At 41.7% G+C, this 15,653-nt stretch overlaps 4 protein-coding genes and 2 non-coding genes across 6 annotated transcripts in view; 5 read left to right on the forward strand and 1 right to left on the reverse strand.

Moving 5' to 3' along the window:
- Window positions 1–37: 37 nt before the first annotated feature.
- rplp0 (ribosomal protein, large, P0) lies at window positions 38–2,531 on the forward strand. Its single transcript, XM_086198807.1, has 8 exons — window positions 38–95; window positions 424–532; window positions 617–792; window positions 1,027–1,114; window positions 1,462–1,608; window positions 1,727–1,912; window positions 2,012–2,152; window positions 2,309–2,531. The coding sequence occupies exons 2-8, from the start codon at window positions 479–481 to the stop codon at window positions 2,462–2,464; spliced, it is 948 nt and encodes a 315-aa protein (XP_086054933.1). The 5' UTR covers window positions 38–95; window positions 424–478; the 3' UTR covers window positions 2,465–2,531.
- LOC147267758 (small nucleolar RNA SNORA63) lies at window positions 830–958 on the forward strand. Its single transcript, XR_015112345.1, has one exon. It is a non-coding gene; the product is annotated as a small nucleolar RNA SNORA63 (small nucleolar RNA).
- Window positions 1,233–1,361, forward strand: LOC147267759 (small nucleolar RNA SNORA63). Its single transcript, XR_015112344.1, has one exon. It is a non-coding gene; the product is annotated as a small nucleolar RNA SNORA63 (small nucleolar RNA).
- A 625-nt stretch (window positions 2,532–3,156) lies between the features above and the next one.
- Window positions 3,157–6,575, forward strand: LOC147267760 (golgin subfamily A member 7-like). Its single transcript, XM_086198809.1, has 5 exons — window positions 3,157–3,305; window positions 3,770–3,892; window positions 3,971–4,123; window positions 4,218–4,319; window positions 5,613–6,575. Exons 1-5 carry the CDS (start codon window positions 3,294–3,296, stop codon window positions 5,658–5,660), a joined length of 438 nt encoding a protein of 145 aa, XP_086054935.1. The 5' UTR covers window positions 3,157–3,293; the 3' UTR covers window positions 5,661–6,575.
- A 1,037-nt stretch (window positions 6,576–7,612) lies between these two features.
- On the forward strand, window positions 7,613–15,537 carry r3hcc1 (R3H domain and coiled-coil containing 1). Its single transcript, XM_086198808.1, has 8 exons — window positions 7,613–8,122; window positions 8,865–9,002; window positions 9,665–10,220; window positions 10,394–10,569; window positions 10,711–10,781; window positions 10,873–10,968; window positions 11,344–11,482; window positions 14,414–15,537. Exons 3-7 carry the CDS (start codon window positions 9,816–9,818, stop codon window positions 11,451–11,453), a joined length of 858 nt encoding a protein of 285 aa, XP_086054934.1. The 5' UTR covers window positions 7,613–8,122; window positions 8,865–9,002; window positions 9,665–9,815; the 3' UTR covers window positions 11,454–11,482; window positions 14,414–15,537.
- The window catches only part of loxl2a (lysyl oxidase-like 2a), a 29,730-nt gene continuing 26,726 nt past the window's right edge, over window positions 12,650–15,653 (reverse strand). The window contains exon 14 of the mRNA XM_086198802.1: window positions 12,650–13,772. Within this exon, the coding sequence (XP_086054928.1) occupies window positions 13,702–13,772 (71 nt within the window). The 3' untranslated portion in view covers window positions 12,650–13,701. The remainder of the gene's footprint in view (window positions 13,773–15,653) is intronic.

The following is a 15,653-nucleotide window of genomic DNA, read 5'->3' on the forward strand; positions in this document are numbered from 1 at the left end:
CGCCACTAACTCTGTTGTGATTGGCCACGTACTTGATATAAATACGCCTCTGATCCATGTCACTTCCTCTTTCTTTCACGCGACCCTAACGCGAGGTAAGCCAGTCCGTTTGGCGCTTTGGTAAGCTAATGGAAAAAGTAAGCTGAGGGATAAATAAGCCTTATTTTATGTTGTTTTGTGTTGGTGAGCGTGTGCCTTCCAAGAATATGTCTCTGCTGTTCTGGGAATTTGGTTTTTTTTCCCCCGAACAAAAGTGAGGCCTGTGAAACCACCGCTAGCCAATCGTCCCGCTAATGTTAGCTAGAGGTAGCAGCTGACCACATGTTAATGATGTCAAAACTTGGCATTTTTAATACTGTGATTTGCCGACAGAATCCCGGGACTATGTCATAGAAACCAAATTTGTTTCATTTTTGTGTGTAGGAACAACCTTGTCTTTAAACCAGCTCCCTAAGCGATCCTTGGTAGCACTGCAAAGATGCCCAGGGAAGACAGGGCTACGTGGAAGTCCAACTATTTTATGAAAATCATCGTAAGTCTCTGAATTATAATTCTTTAACTCTTTGTGCATGTGCTAATGGGCTTATTGGAGACCTTACATGTGTTGTGTCTGTAGCAACTTCTGGATGACTACCCAAAATGCTTCATCGTGGGTGCAGACAACGTGGGCTCCAAGCAGATGCAGACCATCCGTTTCTCTCTGCGTGGCAAGGCTGTGGTGCTGATGGGCAAAAACACCATGATGCGTAAAGCTATCCGTGGCCACCTGGAGAACAATCCTGCCCTGGAGAAGTGAGTGTACGGCCATTATTTGCTTTTTGTTTGCATTGTGCAGGATAGTTACAGCTCAGCGTGTTCAGTGCTGCGTTGTCGTTCCCCCTGCAAACAGTAACCTGTTTCCCAGCTATCCCTGTCTGTCTACATCCCCCGATAGCCAGGGACGCAAGGTTTCAGACATGAAGCATTAGTCCAACATTGTAGACAGACTACCTCTATAAATTTTTAACAAACTTTGTCGTTTAACAGGCTCCTGCCCCACATTAAAGGAAATGTGGGTTTTGTCTTCACCAAGGAGGATCTGACAGAGGTCAGGGACATGCTGCTGGCCAACAAGGTGAGCCTGAGAAACTGAAGGGCCACTTAGAACAGACTGCATCTCTTGTGGTGACAGGAACCCAGAAATGCTTTTAACCTATAATTTGTCAATATCAGGGTTGTGCCACATCCCATACATGCAGGACTGTTACAGTGCAGCTTGCTTGGTGCTGTACTGTCGTTCCCCCTGCAAAAAATAACCTGTTTCCCAGCTATCCCTGTCTGTCTAAATCCCCTGATAGCCAGGGACGCAAGGTTTCAGACAAATTTTTGAGTGTAACATTGAAACAGGTGCCCTCCACTATTGTAGGCATAGGATAGCCCTAGCAAAACACTTCACTCACCTGTTGCTCTTCAATACTCCAGGTGCCTGCAGCTGCCCGTGCTGGAGCCATTGCCCCCTGTGATGTGACGGTGCCGGCCCAGAACACTGGTCTGGGTCCTGAGAAGACCTCTTTCTTCCAGGCTTTGGGCATCACCACCAAGATCTCCAGGGGGACCATTGAAATCTTAGTGAGTTTTGATGAACGCTGAGAGGAAATACTTCATTAAAGTGCTGTAATTGTCTTGTTTGGCCAAATGTTTCAGCAAAGGATGAAGGTATCAGCAACTAACCGGTATTTGTCTCTAGAGTGACGTCAATCTGATCAAGACTGGTGACAAGGTTGGTGCCAGCGAGGCCACGCTGCTCAACATGCTGAACATCTCGCCCTTCTCCTTCGGACTCATCATCCAGCAGGTGTATGATAACGGCAGCGTTTACAGTCCCGAGGTGCTCGACATCACAGAGGCTTCTCTGCACACCAGGTTCCTGGAGGTGAGATCAAATACTGGTCTGAAGAGCCATCATTCCAACTAGAACAGGGAGGATCTTGACTTGAACTCGACCTGTTCACTTTGTGCATCATGTCTTTAGGGTGTGAGGAACATCGCTAGTGTGTGTCTTGAGATCGGCTACCCTACTCTGGCATCTGTGCCCCATTCCGTCATCAACGGCTACAAGAGGGTCCTGGCTGTCGCCGTGGAGACAGACTACTCCTTCCCCCTGGCAGACAAGGTATGTTTACACCTGAGTTTCAGTGTGGCCTGTCGCCCACCAGGGTCCTGAGTTCTCCTACAACTCCTACAATATTACAATATGGTATATACACTTGTGATTGTTTCCAGTTAGTTTTCGATGAGAAACTAATGCTATGTTCTCTTGTGGCAACAGGTTAAAGCTTTCCTGGCTGACCCGTCTGCTTTTGCTGCTGTGGCAGCACCAGCAGCAGCTGCTGAGACTGCAGCTGCCCCAGCTGCTGCTAAGGAGGAGGTTAAGGAGGAGTCTGAGGAATCAGATGATGACATGGGCTTTGGTCTGTTTGACTAATCGGCAAAAACTACAGTACATGCAAGATCATGACTTTAATAAAAAATATCAACAGTTCTGTCTGGAATTCATGTCCTGTTCATTAAGTTTGTGTGTTCACCTTTCAGTAGTCAATACAAGTTAAAAGAAGCAGTGGTTCAGAGATTTGAAGGTTACCTGATCTTGTACTGGTAACTTGGGACTATTTCAAACTGGGGAAGTTTATAAAAAAAAAAAAATCCAAAGGGTTATTTCACTGTGCTACAGAACAGTCACCATCCTTGAGCTCTTGTGCAGTGATGTGGAAGTCTTAAGACATTACACCTGCTATTAAATGTTACCATTGTGTGGAAATACTCATGGGTGAAGGGATTTCTGATCTACAATAGGGGCTCTGAACATCTCAAGTTTCACCAAGCAGTGCTGAAGGACAAAGGCATATGAGTCTACTGATTTAATTGCTTTTCTTCTGTCAGGCTGGTCTCACCAGACTTAACAGAGAATCTAATCTTTGACACCTTGCTGGAGTCCTACCGCCTGGTAAGCTCCATGTGATGAGTACTTGTTCATGAGGCCCAAGCTGGTGTTTTTGTGCCCAAACACGGATACAAGTGTATGTTAATTTTGTTTGTTTTCTCGAAATGACGGATCTTTGTAATTAGTCATGAATTTTCACAACAGTGGCTAACATTGACCTTGGCGGAAGCCTGCATTTCCCGATTGGTCCATTTATTAGTAGAACATTTTATTCAGCACGTCTGTTCTTTAGGCTCTTATTCTGTAAACCTCACCGGAAGTGACGGATAGCCTCGGAGGGTGAAGAGACGCAGCAGCCGAGGTGGACACCTCCATGATGGCTGAGGTTCGTTATTTTATCCTTTTAATCGTGAGTTAATATTTTTGGGTGTACCCTTCAAAGACGTAGTTAAGTTACAAATTTTTGGAGTATTGTCAAACCCCCAAATTTACTTCCTTTCTCGCTGGATAGACGAGTAGCATTTTTAGCTAACGTGTTATTAGCAAATCCACATAAGATTCGAATTATGTTGGTTATTTCACAACGATTTACTGTAGCCAGTGTGAACGGGTTGTACAGGTATTTTTTCAGCTGGTATAATTGTTGTGGTTGCTATCTTGATAGTAGTTTGTCAGTGTTGTATGTTAAATTTAGTATAGTTTTTGTGAGATACCTCTAGACGTGTGCCTGACTGATAAACTCACTTCAGCTAGGTCTGAAGAGTTAGCCAGCTGTGTAGTTGATGCTACCGCCCTGCCTTTCTGGAAGATAGCGTTACTACTCATATTAATCATTGATTCCTCTTCTAGACCCACAGCTTACAGGACCTCCAGCAGCCAGCTGTCTCCTCTAAGGTGTTTATCCAGAGAGACTACAGATCAGGAACCATCTGCAAGTTCCAGACCAAGTTTCCTGCTGAACTTGAATCAAGGGTATATAGAGTTGTATGTAAAAGCTGTCGAATGAATGTTTGAGCATTTTATTTATGTTTAAAATGTGTACGATTTTAGCTGGACAAGCAGCAGTTTGAGGAGACCATCCAGACTCTAAACAACCTGTATGCAGAGGCAGAGAAACTTGGGGGGAAGTCCTGCCTGGAGGGCTGCCTGGCCTGCCTCACTGCCTATACCATATTCCTCTGTATGGAGACATACTATGAAAAGGTAAACGGTTGTATTTGTTGATTAAACTCAGTTTTTTGTATTTTAAAATATTTCCTCACATCATTTGGATGCTATTCTGACTCTCTGTGTGCAGGTGTTAAAGAAAATAGCCAAATACATTAAGGACCAAAATGAGAAGATATATGCTCCCAGGGGATTGCTGCTGACAGACCCCATAGAGCGAGGTCTCAGAGTCGTATCCTTCACTTGGCAAACAAGTAGAGTTATAAAAAGCTTCAGCCGATGTTCTTGTCTACCTGTATGTAGCAGCACGTGAGGTTTTTTCAGGTACTTGTGTGCAGTGGTTAGCACTGTCACCTCCCAGTTAGAAGGCTCTGGGTTGAACTTGCTAGCGAGGACCTTTCTGTGTTCTCCATGCCTGTATGGGTTCTCAGGAGACTCTCAATTGCCTGGAGATGTTAATGGTTGTCAGTCTCTTCATGTCGGGCCTGTGATGGACTGGTAACCTGTCCTGGTCGAAACCAAACTTGTTTCCAACTATTTTGATAACCAGTTATTTGTCTCCTTTTTTTCTCTTTTGTTTTCTTTTCTTTTTCAAGGCAAAAATGTCAAACATTTACTGATTCCAGAGTCTTCAATTTAGGTAACTGCCGCTTTACAATGATGCCATACTGTTAGAAGTCTTTTGGTTCCGAATGATTGGATAACAAAACAAACAATTTGACTGAGTCCCTTTTGGGTTCTGGGAAGTAATAATCAGTGTTTTTCAAATGTTCTTGACAGTTTTTAGGGTAACCAATTTTCAATTAATTGAGACGATAATTGGCAGATCAGTCAATGTTTAAAACAGTCAGTTTCAGCCATATTTGCCATAGATGCTGATAATGGATAGATGGGGTAAGGCTCATTCATTGGCTAGTGAAGGTCAACATTTTGTCTTTTTTAGTTTAGTTGCTATGATGATTAATATGATTCCCTTTGAATTTTTTCTATTATTATATATTTTAGTCTCCCTCGTTCAATGTGTGCTCAAGGAGCTGCATGCCTTATTTCGGTACAGCAAATCAAATCATAAATCAATTTTTAGTCAGTCAGATTCCATGTGCTTATATGGAAATATTTCCTGGGCTCAGTCGCCGTTCATTTAAGTGTCCTTGAGCCAGAGACTGAACCAGTTAATGCTCCAGATGCCGTCAGCATCTGTGCATCAATGAGTGCAAATGTGTTGGCGCATTAGCACCTTGCATAGCCCCCTCTGCCAACAGTGTATGAATGTGTGTGTGACTGTGTTGAAAAGTGCCTTAAGGGGTCAGCTCTGTATACAAATGCGATCCACTGCTTATGTCAGTTTGCAAGCTGGGCAGCCGATTGGCTGCTGAACTGCAGCTCTTTTAACGCTGTCTCAAACTTTCATGTCGTCACCTCCATTCTGGTGTGATCGCTGCTCTTCAAAATCCCAGATATAGACATTTTAGCCGCAACAGCACGGGTTATATAACAACATTTTCCTTAACCTGTGATCCTTTAGGTTGAAATTACCATCTTTGAAGACAGAAGTATTGGCTCTGGAAGATAAATAATTGTGTTTATGGGTATGTTTTGCTTTTTTTTTGTTTGTTTTTTGGCTGACATCAGCTACAGTAGTTGTTTCTTGTAATAAAGAACTGTATTTGGGGATGGTAGTTGCTCAAAATGTCAGGCATTTGTCAGATATTCTAAAAATTCATCTCAGATCAGTTGTTATTCTATGATCACTACAACTTTAAATCTCTCGAGGATATTTCATACCATCTAGCCAAGAATGCTGACAACCTCACTGGTGTTACGTTAAACTTTTTCTCACTCCTAAGAGAGTGATCTTTCATTTCTCTTTCTCCTGTACGCTGATTAGAAACTCTTCATGTGGCAACACATACTCAGACATCCGCTTCACCTGAATGGATGTATATAGTTGTATTCACATCCTTTTTACTGTTATTTATACATGCTCACTGTCTGCCTATCCATATATGTTTGTAAATGTGTTTTGTCTTTTTTTTATACATGAGGTGATGTATAAGTTGCCCAATACCATCTTTATTAATAGTGCCATTGTGTAAAATGCCACTTCTAAACATGGAAATCATAAGTAACTTTTGTTGTTTGGCATATAATATAAAGTTATGTAATTTGTAACACTTGTCACAGACTTGTTTTCATCATCTGTTGACAGTCAAGCCTGTGCCAGGTACTTCTTCACAGTGTAAACATGCTCATCGTAGCTTCTTTTGTTTTTATAGGCAAGTGTTTTTCTTATCTGTGCACGAATGTCACTTGTCGATATTGTGAATGTCCCTCTGGAATTGTCACCAAACACCACAGAAACCTTAAACACTCCACAGATGATTGCTGTAGTTGGTGTTTACTGCAGACAGTCTTCTTTTCTTACAAATATTGTTCAGTTTATCGAAATAAAACGGTCTTTATCCTGGAAATTTGCTCACTGTGTTTGACCTTATGTAACTCAGAGTAGACTGAGCTGTTGCCAGTGTCGTGGCGGCAGGTGACTCCAAAATCCACATTTTCAATTTTTTTTAAAGGCAAGCATTTAATAATCATGAGCTTTTGAATAGTACAAACTTAACATTTACAGTACAGTTTGTTATAGGTGTGGATGATGTGCAGATTTCTGAGCAAATCACACTGGATATCTTTCTGCCTCTGCAGGAAATGCAAGAAAGAAAGCACCTGCACTCGTATTAATCCGGTTATTGAGGCCATTTGTGCACCATCAGAAACCACGTGTGACAACAATACCCCAGGAAACCCCAAGTGTCACAGTTACAATGATGAGCCCGCTTCTACGTATGCACTATTGCATGCAACAAAAAAGTGTTGCGGACTAAATAATTCAAATGTAATGAACTGCAACAGGAGATTTAAAATAGGTCGTATGAACCTCAATCGTTTGTGTTGAAAACTTTTAAAATTCCACTGTTAACATGGACAGTTCCGTATTTACTGATGTTCTGCATAATGTGAATGATTAGACTTCTGTTGATACTGGACCTGACCGCATACATTTTAATGTAGTATAATAATAGCAGTTTATTGTAGACATTTGTGATACAATAAATGAGAAAGTCAATTGAATGCAGTTCAGAGAAATATATACGCCAACAGGGGCAACCAAGGGCTGGTTTCGATCCCCAAGGAAAAGAATAATTTTCTTAAATGCACAAAAGCATATAGAGTGACGAAAGCATAGAAATTTTAACCTACGTTATCGCCTTCACAAACAAAAAAATCTATTTTCACAATAGAAATTAAGAACCGTGGAGCATTATATCTGTAGGATCCTCTGCTTTGGGAATTTGTGTTGTACATGTGATGTAAGAGACTTGTGTTAACTCTCATATGTAGTACTTTTATTAAAATTTAAGGGTAATGTTGACTATAAAATTATTGATTTGGTGTGGACTGTGGGGAATTTTACAAATGAATATTTTTTTTAAGGCTGTCTTTAAGACATGACCTTTTTAAAAGAAAACTGTATCGATCAAGAGATTACGAATATTTGTATATTTCACAATAGTCCCACTCAAACTATGCCTTTAGTACAGACGCGCATAGTTTACTAAATTTTGATCCCTTCCAGCACCCGTAGTACTGTTGGAGACGTACATAAAAATCGTCTAGCCTGACATTACTGTAACAGTTATACATTTACCCGAAGTCAGCTAGCTTTGTGTAAGGATTTTAAATTCAGGGTCGGTAAAGTAATTCATATTTTGATTTAGTTGATATTTCAATTGTTTCTTTGGCTAAACTAAAGCTAAAGTAGTTGCTAGCTTACCTTTAGTGTAGCTAGTCACCCTGAATAAATGTGGCTCATTTACCCGCTGGAGTGATTTTGGTCGCTGGTTGTAAGTTTACTTCTGTTTTCACCCTGGCGTTCCCTTGTTTCGATGGTATTTATCTTCCAAAACAAGAAAATGAATTTGTGCATCATGTCACGGATGAGCTGGAAGCATACCAACAGAGGAGACATCGCAAAAGGTCAGAACAGCAACAACATTATTTGTACTGTCTTCGTGTGAAAGTTGTTGTAATTGGATGTAGATAATTGACCCTCATCTTGAAGTAACACATGAAATAACACGATATGAAACAATTAGCATAGGAAATGCAGATAAGAATGTGTGCAGCAGAACATTTAGGTACTGAGGAGCTCATGTGTTAACAGATGTGTTTGGGTTGGGTGATGTGGACAAGAATCGGGTTGTATTTACCTAATACCTCGATATTGTGGTACTGATGTAGAGATGAAAATTGGCTCTTTTTTTTAACATGATCAAATTTTTGACAATAAAAAGTAAAGTGGGTAGAGGTTATTATTAGAATGCTTGAAACCACGTGGTAAATTGAGGGTATTATGTCTCTTTTAATGGGATTAGTTCAGCTTTTAAAATCAGAAAAAGACAAAAGTTGTGCTATATCTCAATATATCGTTGTCCAAAATCTTATCTAGTCTGATATCACAATATTGATACATTACCCTAACCTAAAAATACCAGAACTCTTTATTACGCCCCGTGAGTAAATACTAAACATTCAGTACTTTGCACAATCTCTGTCAAAGGAATAACAGTGAACTACCAAGGACTGTCTGTTTGAATGACTTTCATCGGCATGTATGTGGTGTTTCAACACCAGTTTTATGTCATTACCAACGACCTTGCTTGTACTCAACCTTCTGACCCTCCATCTCTGTTGTCATGATCTTTGTGTCCCTGTCCAGTGTGCTCCTGTTCCCCCCTCTACCGAGCAGACTGCGATACCTGATCCACAGGATCACCGAGGACCTGCCAGAGCTCACTACCTTCTCAGTAGGGGAGAGCTGGTGTCGAAGGGTGGTTGTTTGCCCTTCTGAACTCAGGTGTGGAACAAAGAACAAAGCAGTGTCATGCAGTATCAGTCAATTTCATCCCTCTGGGCTTTTCATCTTAAATATAAAAAAGAGAGGGAGAAATAGATCATTTGGCACAGACCTCAGCTTGTTATGCACTTTACTTTGTGGTAGTCAGGATGATGGCAAATTAAATGAAAAATGAATACAGGGAGTTTGGTGTTGGGACACTACAAGCCACCCGAACAGCTTTATTGGATCTAGTCTTCATCTTTCTGAATCTCTCCTGAAGGGATATGTGGTGGAGGCCAGTCTCCTGTGAGAATACCATTCTAAATTAAATATTGTGGTGCTGCAGAGATTTCTTGCCTACACATCACATTCTACAGGCTTAAGAAAAAATCTTGGTTTCATACGGATGGCTTCGCTTATCCCACCATTATCATTTTAATGTTTTTTTTCAATGAAAACACAAAAAAATCCCTGTCACAAATCATAACTCAGTTACAGTATCAGTCAATTTAATTGTAATTTGATAGTTGTTTTGTTTTTTGTTTTTTCTCTCAAAATCATGTGTCCCTGTGTTGGTGTTATAATGTTAGAGATGTAAAGATTTACCCCTCATTGGATGGAAGCATGGTCACCCTGGTGGGATGACAGGTTTGTCATGTTTATATGTGTTGTTTTTGTAGGGGTGAGGTACAGAATGACAGTGACTTTGAGACGAACACCAGCGTGAATGAGGAGCCCCTAAGGAGTAAAGAACTGGAGGGAAAGGTCAAGCCTAAATCGTCTGTGTCGTCACGAAGCAGGGGACCAAAAAGACCGGACAAAGCCCTTTACATGCCGAGAGCTGCTAGGGAGAGACTCCACCTACAGAAGTCACAAGAACCCTCTGGAGACCAAGAGTTGGCCAGACCAGCTAGCGGGGGTGTTAGCGACTCCTCTGACTGTGGTTCTGTAACTACGTTGTCACCCTCACTCAAACAGGAATCACCTCGTGATGTAGGGGACAATGATCCCAGCCAGGTTGTAGACGGTTCTGTTTGTCATCCAGCGGAAGAGGAGCAACATTTGGTGTTGAGGCTACACGAAGATGAGTCTCTCGTCTGGGAGCGCACCATTTCCTCTTTCAGCAACATAACGCTGGATGAGGATGTGAACGAGGAGGACGACCTGGCTAGTGTGCCATGTAGTTCTGCGACAGAAGACACAAGCACAGACTCTGATGATGATTTAGCTGAAGAAGTAAGACCCCACTCAGTCTGATGGTATGATCCAACAAAAAAGATTCCTAGTGAGAGTATTTAGTCGCTGCTCTATCAGGGTGTTTGTAGTTCAATATCTCATGTTTTAATGATGTCACAACCCGTAATTTTTAACCTATAATGTTTTGTTTTGTTTTGATTTTTTGTGGGCAGATCAAGACACATCTGAAAGAGGCCGTGACTGTTTCCATAGAACACGTACACAACGACTTCTCCATTTATGAGAACGTGTGTGTCAACCCAGATGAGTTTCGGCATGTGATTGAGATCTATGGCTTCTCGCCCATGTTAAAGACAGAAGACCTCTTGGATGCTTTCTCAGAGCACAGGTAGGTAAACATTTGCTCTTAATTGTCCATTTTTATTAGTTGACTCCATCTTTAACCAGCGATATTCAACATCAACTTCTCCAGCCATGAAAATAATCTTGCAGATGTATTAAATAAAATGTGCCTTCCTGTTTTTCTCAGCAACGGTGGAATGAAGATCAAGTGGGTGGACAACACACACGCCCTGGGTGTTTTCTCCAGCGAGTCAGCGGGTACAGTACTGTTGTACAGGGGAAAGCGGTTGTGGATCTGAATGGAAATCCATGAAAACATAGTAACATACTGCTCTTTGCTTTGATGCAGCGCTGCAGGCCCTCTCCATCTGTCACCCGCTGCTGAAGACTCGTGCACTGGCTGATGGGAGTAAAAAATCTAAAGGAAAGGCCATCAGACGGGCAGGTAGGATACCATTGTTGTCGTTTCCATCATGTTCTTGATTTTTTTTCCTGCTGTCTCGTCTGGAAAGCACTTTATAACTTGTTTTTGCAGACGGCTTTGTAAATTAGAAAATTATTGTTAATTGTAGCCCTCCTGTAGAGAGTGCGCTCATTGGGGTTTGTGACCTTAATAGTATTGTTGTTCGTGCCGGTGTATGTAACAAAAAAGTGACGGGTAATTATAAGCAAAAGGGCAACATTAGTCTGGCATAAAATTCGAAAGTTTAAAAAATCCCTCCTCCTCTTATCATCAAACCATTCTGTGTTACCTTGTTATTTATTCTGTGAAGGATTTTTAGTTTTAATCCTGGATGATGTGGATGTTTCTGACCTCCAGAGTTCATCCAGCCGGTGAAGGAACGTCCAAGGACAGACTGTGCTGTTGCCAGGCGGATGGTGACCAGAGCCCTGGGGCTGCAGGGACGAGGACGAGTGCAGCAATACTGAGGAGAGGCGCTAAATGTTGGCTAATCCAGGTGAGCAGATTTCCAAAACTATAGGACTGAGACTTTTGAGGTTGATGTACCAAACCCTGGGCGGCACGGTGGTGCAGTGGTTCGCACTGTCGCCTCACAGCAAGAAGGTTCCGGGGAACTTTCTGTGTGGAGTCTGCATGAACTGTGTGGGTTCTCTCTGGTGCTCCAGCTTCCTCCCACAGTCCAAAGACATCAAGAGAGGACGAGGCTGATTGATACTCTAAATTGACCGTAGGTGTGACTGTGAGTGTGAATGGTTATCTGTCTGTGTGTGTTGGCCCTCATAAATCTGAGAATATCAATCATTAACCACGCTCAACATACAGCCAAAGTAGGAAGGAAAGTTGGCAACAAATAGCTGACTTTGTAAATACTTCAATTAACGGACTTAATATCAGAGGAGAGGACCTGACAATAATCTCCTTTTGACATTAAATTACGGACGGCGTCAACGATGGCACAGTTGTCATTGGTGTCCCTCTTTCAGCTGCAGCTGTGTCTTCCTTCATAAATGTGATGGAGCACAGTGAAGCAGTCTGTGAGAGTCAGGCTGATCAGTCTCACTGGCTACACATGTAGTTACTGGCGAATATAAATAATTACCTCCAGAACAAGCCAGGGCTCTTCAGGATACACCGTGTGTTTTCTCATGCCACCTGGATATCGACAATGGCCAGTGGGCAGAGCTTGTACATGTTTTGACCTTGTATGTTAGCTCCTAGCGTTTCAGGTCCGCGTTGATATGTTCTGCTGAAAAGCGAACCGCCTTCGTAGAACAGAAAATCCTGAGTTGAGCCTGAAGTCATCTCACTAACCCTTTAATCCCTCAACGTTAATGCTACCAAAACCCCCAGTCCATATTAATTTTGTTCAAATGTTTGTATGGAAGTTACAAAACATGTGCTGAGAATATTAGCAACAGTCTGTTTGCTGCTCCTTGCCTTGTTTGATAAAGCTAACAATCTGTCCTCCCTCACCTGTAAAATGAAGGCGGCCAAAGGTAACACGCTATTTCATGGAACTGCAGCCTAAGATGGCTATTTGCTGTCAGTGCGCTAGTTTTTACATTCCTGTAGATGTGGAATTACCAGCTGCAGTGTTTCCACCTGAAAACATTTCATACGTGCAACATTGTGAAGCTTAATCATCTCAACTCCGATCTGCTTTCACCATCCTTTATTACAGAAAATGTAATGCATCTCCACATTCACTCCCGTGTACACAGCCTGGCAGCGAGTTCTAGGTTTCCCTTATAAAATGAAGGGTCTTTGAATCCGCCACATAGAAAAACTAATTTACAAAACAACAAAGAGGCATTTTCACAAACATTTGTGGCTTTGACAGGACATCCACAAAGTCATAATTGTCCCTGACTGTAATAATTTAACAAAACTCTAGAGAAAGGAAGCAGGGGGGGGGGGGGGGTTTGCAGATCATAAAGATGGAAAAGAATGTCTGTCTGATGGTGTGACCAAGAAACCAAACATCAATAAATAACACATTCTCAAAAATGGAGCTCAAGTACTTGGATTACAAGATCGTGGAAGCAAAGAAATGGACTTTTCCACTCAGCTTAATTCTGACTTCAATATTTGACTAGACACAAAATCCTCGGTGTTCAGCACTGGAGCACTCATACCCACAATCCAGCGTTCGTTACCTGGAGTTGTGTTCGATAAAGAATGTGACATAGTTGTAAAAATCCTTGTTTGCTTTCTCCTTATAGCCATTACTTGTCCAACACTGCAGAAGCATATTTACACTTCTTACACATAGTGCAAGATAATGACAGTTGTAGCACCATTTTTAGCACAAAAATATATTCATCATTTCCCCTAACAAACGCTATTGTGACGTTTTCATGGCTTCTAGTTTGACCTTTGGCTTAGAAGGCATCAATCCGTTAAGAGTTACTTGGCCGCGATCGTCCCTGACACATTTGTCAATAAGCAGCAAGTCAAAATCTATATTTCACTAGCAACAAATGCAAGAGACGCATTAATGAAACAAGAGCACTTCTGTGGAGCTGAATGTGGTTAATAGATGTAGAAAGCAAGCGGTTCATGTTCGTCCCTGGTAGCAGGTGAGCTCTGAGCTCCACAACATCAATCCAGCACTGCTTCAAGGAGCAAGAGAGTACAGTGCCGTACTCTAGTGGTTGTGAGATCTTAGTAAACGTCTTTCCTATCGTCCGTCCATCGGTGCTGTCTGTCTTGGGTCTACCTTCGTGAGAGCTGGTTGGTCAGCAGACCAGGGAAGGTGTCTTCTGTTTCTGAGCTCAGTGAGCCACCTGTGGAGACACCAAGGACAGAGCAGTATAAACAGGGTGACAATCAAATGCTGCAGCTCCTTGATGATTAAATCTTATCAGGCTGCGTCACACTTGATGCAGACGATGATGTCATGCCTCCAATTAGAGAACACCGGCGCACGGTCTAAACTCCCCTGTTAGGATGCGACTGTGTTTGTTGGAGTGGGAACCATCGAGTATTTCACAACACAGTAGCACAATGGTACCCTACACCTGACAATGATTGTATCATAACGCAGCTTGACTGCCTACCATGTATTTATTCACTGTTTTGTGATGAAGTCTCAGCTCAGTGTCTCACACAGACACACACAAGCTTACAATACACATCAAAATGTTCATGAAAAATAGAAATGAGGGCTTATCACACCGGTTTGAATGAATGCTTGTCACCAGTGTATCATTTTGGGATTGCAGTATATTTTGGTAATGATATTTAGTCCGGCCCCTAACAGGTGAATAACCCAGCAAAGCTGTCACAGTCACACATCCTTGAACCTTTCATCCTCCCTGTGAGGAGAAAGAGGAAGTCTTTCTGGTGAAAAAGGTTAATTTCGCAGGATGTGGAGATGTGGTTCAGCTCTGTAAGTACCATCTAAGAGCCTGTTGTTTGTCTACAGAGGTCGTCCTTCACCGACGCTGGGCTCCAAACAGCTCGCTGCTGGCGAGGACTACGATCACCATCCGTTAGCTAGCTTGGATGCGGTAAGGAGGCCAGCTGAGTTTGGTGGCCTGCATCACTAACACCTGCCTGCTGATGAGTCCTGAACAAAGACACGGACTCGCCACCAGCCTGAACCTGACCTCTGACCTTTGAAAGTCATTGTTGTGGGTTTAGTTCTTCCCAGTTAGGTTCAGGGAGGAGATGATGCTTCAGTGTTAACGGTGGAGTTTGGAACAGTTTTTCGCTAAAGTCACGATTTTTCTTGTTTGGATTTGATTGCATGTGGCTCTGAACCTGAAGTAACTCTTGAGGGTGTTCCATCTCTCAAAGGTGTTTTTTTGTTTCCTCCGGCTAATGTCCACGTAATTCAGGATTTAGGACGTATTGTTATTATTGTCAAAGTAACTGTACGAATGTTAAATTCTTTAATGGAATATAGCACTCCTCTCAGGATTTAGTTGAAGTAAAACAGTAAACAGTTGCAGATAAAAAAAAAGAAAAGAAAATAGATTCAGTTTTTTTTTTTTTACTTGTAACATAAAAAATTCTGTCAAAAAATGTTGTTTTTTTTGTAGAAATACTGTTGCAGAGTAACAACAGATATATATTTTTGTTTTATAAAGAATGCACAAGAGTTTTAAACGTTCTTAAATTATTTTACGCCTCTAAATGACACAAAACTACCGTAGTGTTGTTGCCTTCAAGGAAAAGTGTTCATGTTCTTTTGCACTCGTTATTAAAAGGAAAAACTTTGAGGATTCAAAATGTGAACGTTACACCGAGGTTGTTAGTCGCTTGATATTAATCTCACTCGTAGAGTTAGCGAGCGGTCGCGAAAGGTCGTGTTTAGTAAAAGAACTGAAAAGGGTTCTTCCCTTGGGTTGAGTATTTTCAGTGAAAAGAAGAATTGATGACAGCATTAGATGCTGCTAAGTCCAGTGAAAATATTATAACTGTTCAGTGTTTTTAATTTAGTTCATTTACAGAACCAGCGTTTAAATGTACAATGCAGTCAAGTATCAGGACAGTGACATTCTACTTCAGGATGTTGACGTTGAAATGAATGAGTATTAAAGTCACTGACTTCTATGACGGATTCATGTCTTTATTTGGTACTAATACACTCTAACTATGTGCTTATGTCTTTACTGTGAGCTTCATTCACTGAAACTTTAAAAGACCAGAGGCAATGAAGT

Source organism: Aulostomus chinensis, chromosome 3 (genome assembly GCF_037954235.1).
Source record: "Aulostomus chinensis isolate RoL2024-O1b breed Wild chromosome 3, RoL_Achi_v1.0, whole genome shotgun sequence".
Lineage (NCBI taxonomy): Eukaryota > Metazoa > Chordata > Actinopteri > Syngnathiformes > Aulostomidae > Aulostomus > Aulostomus chinensis.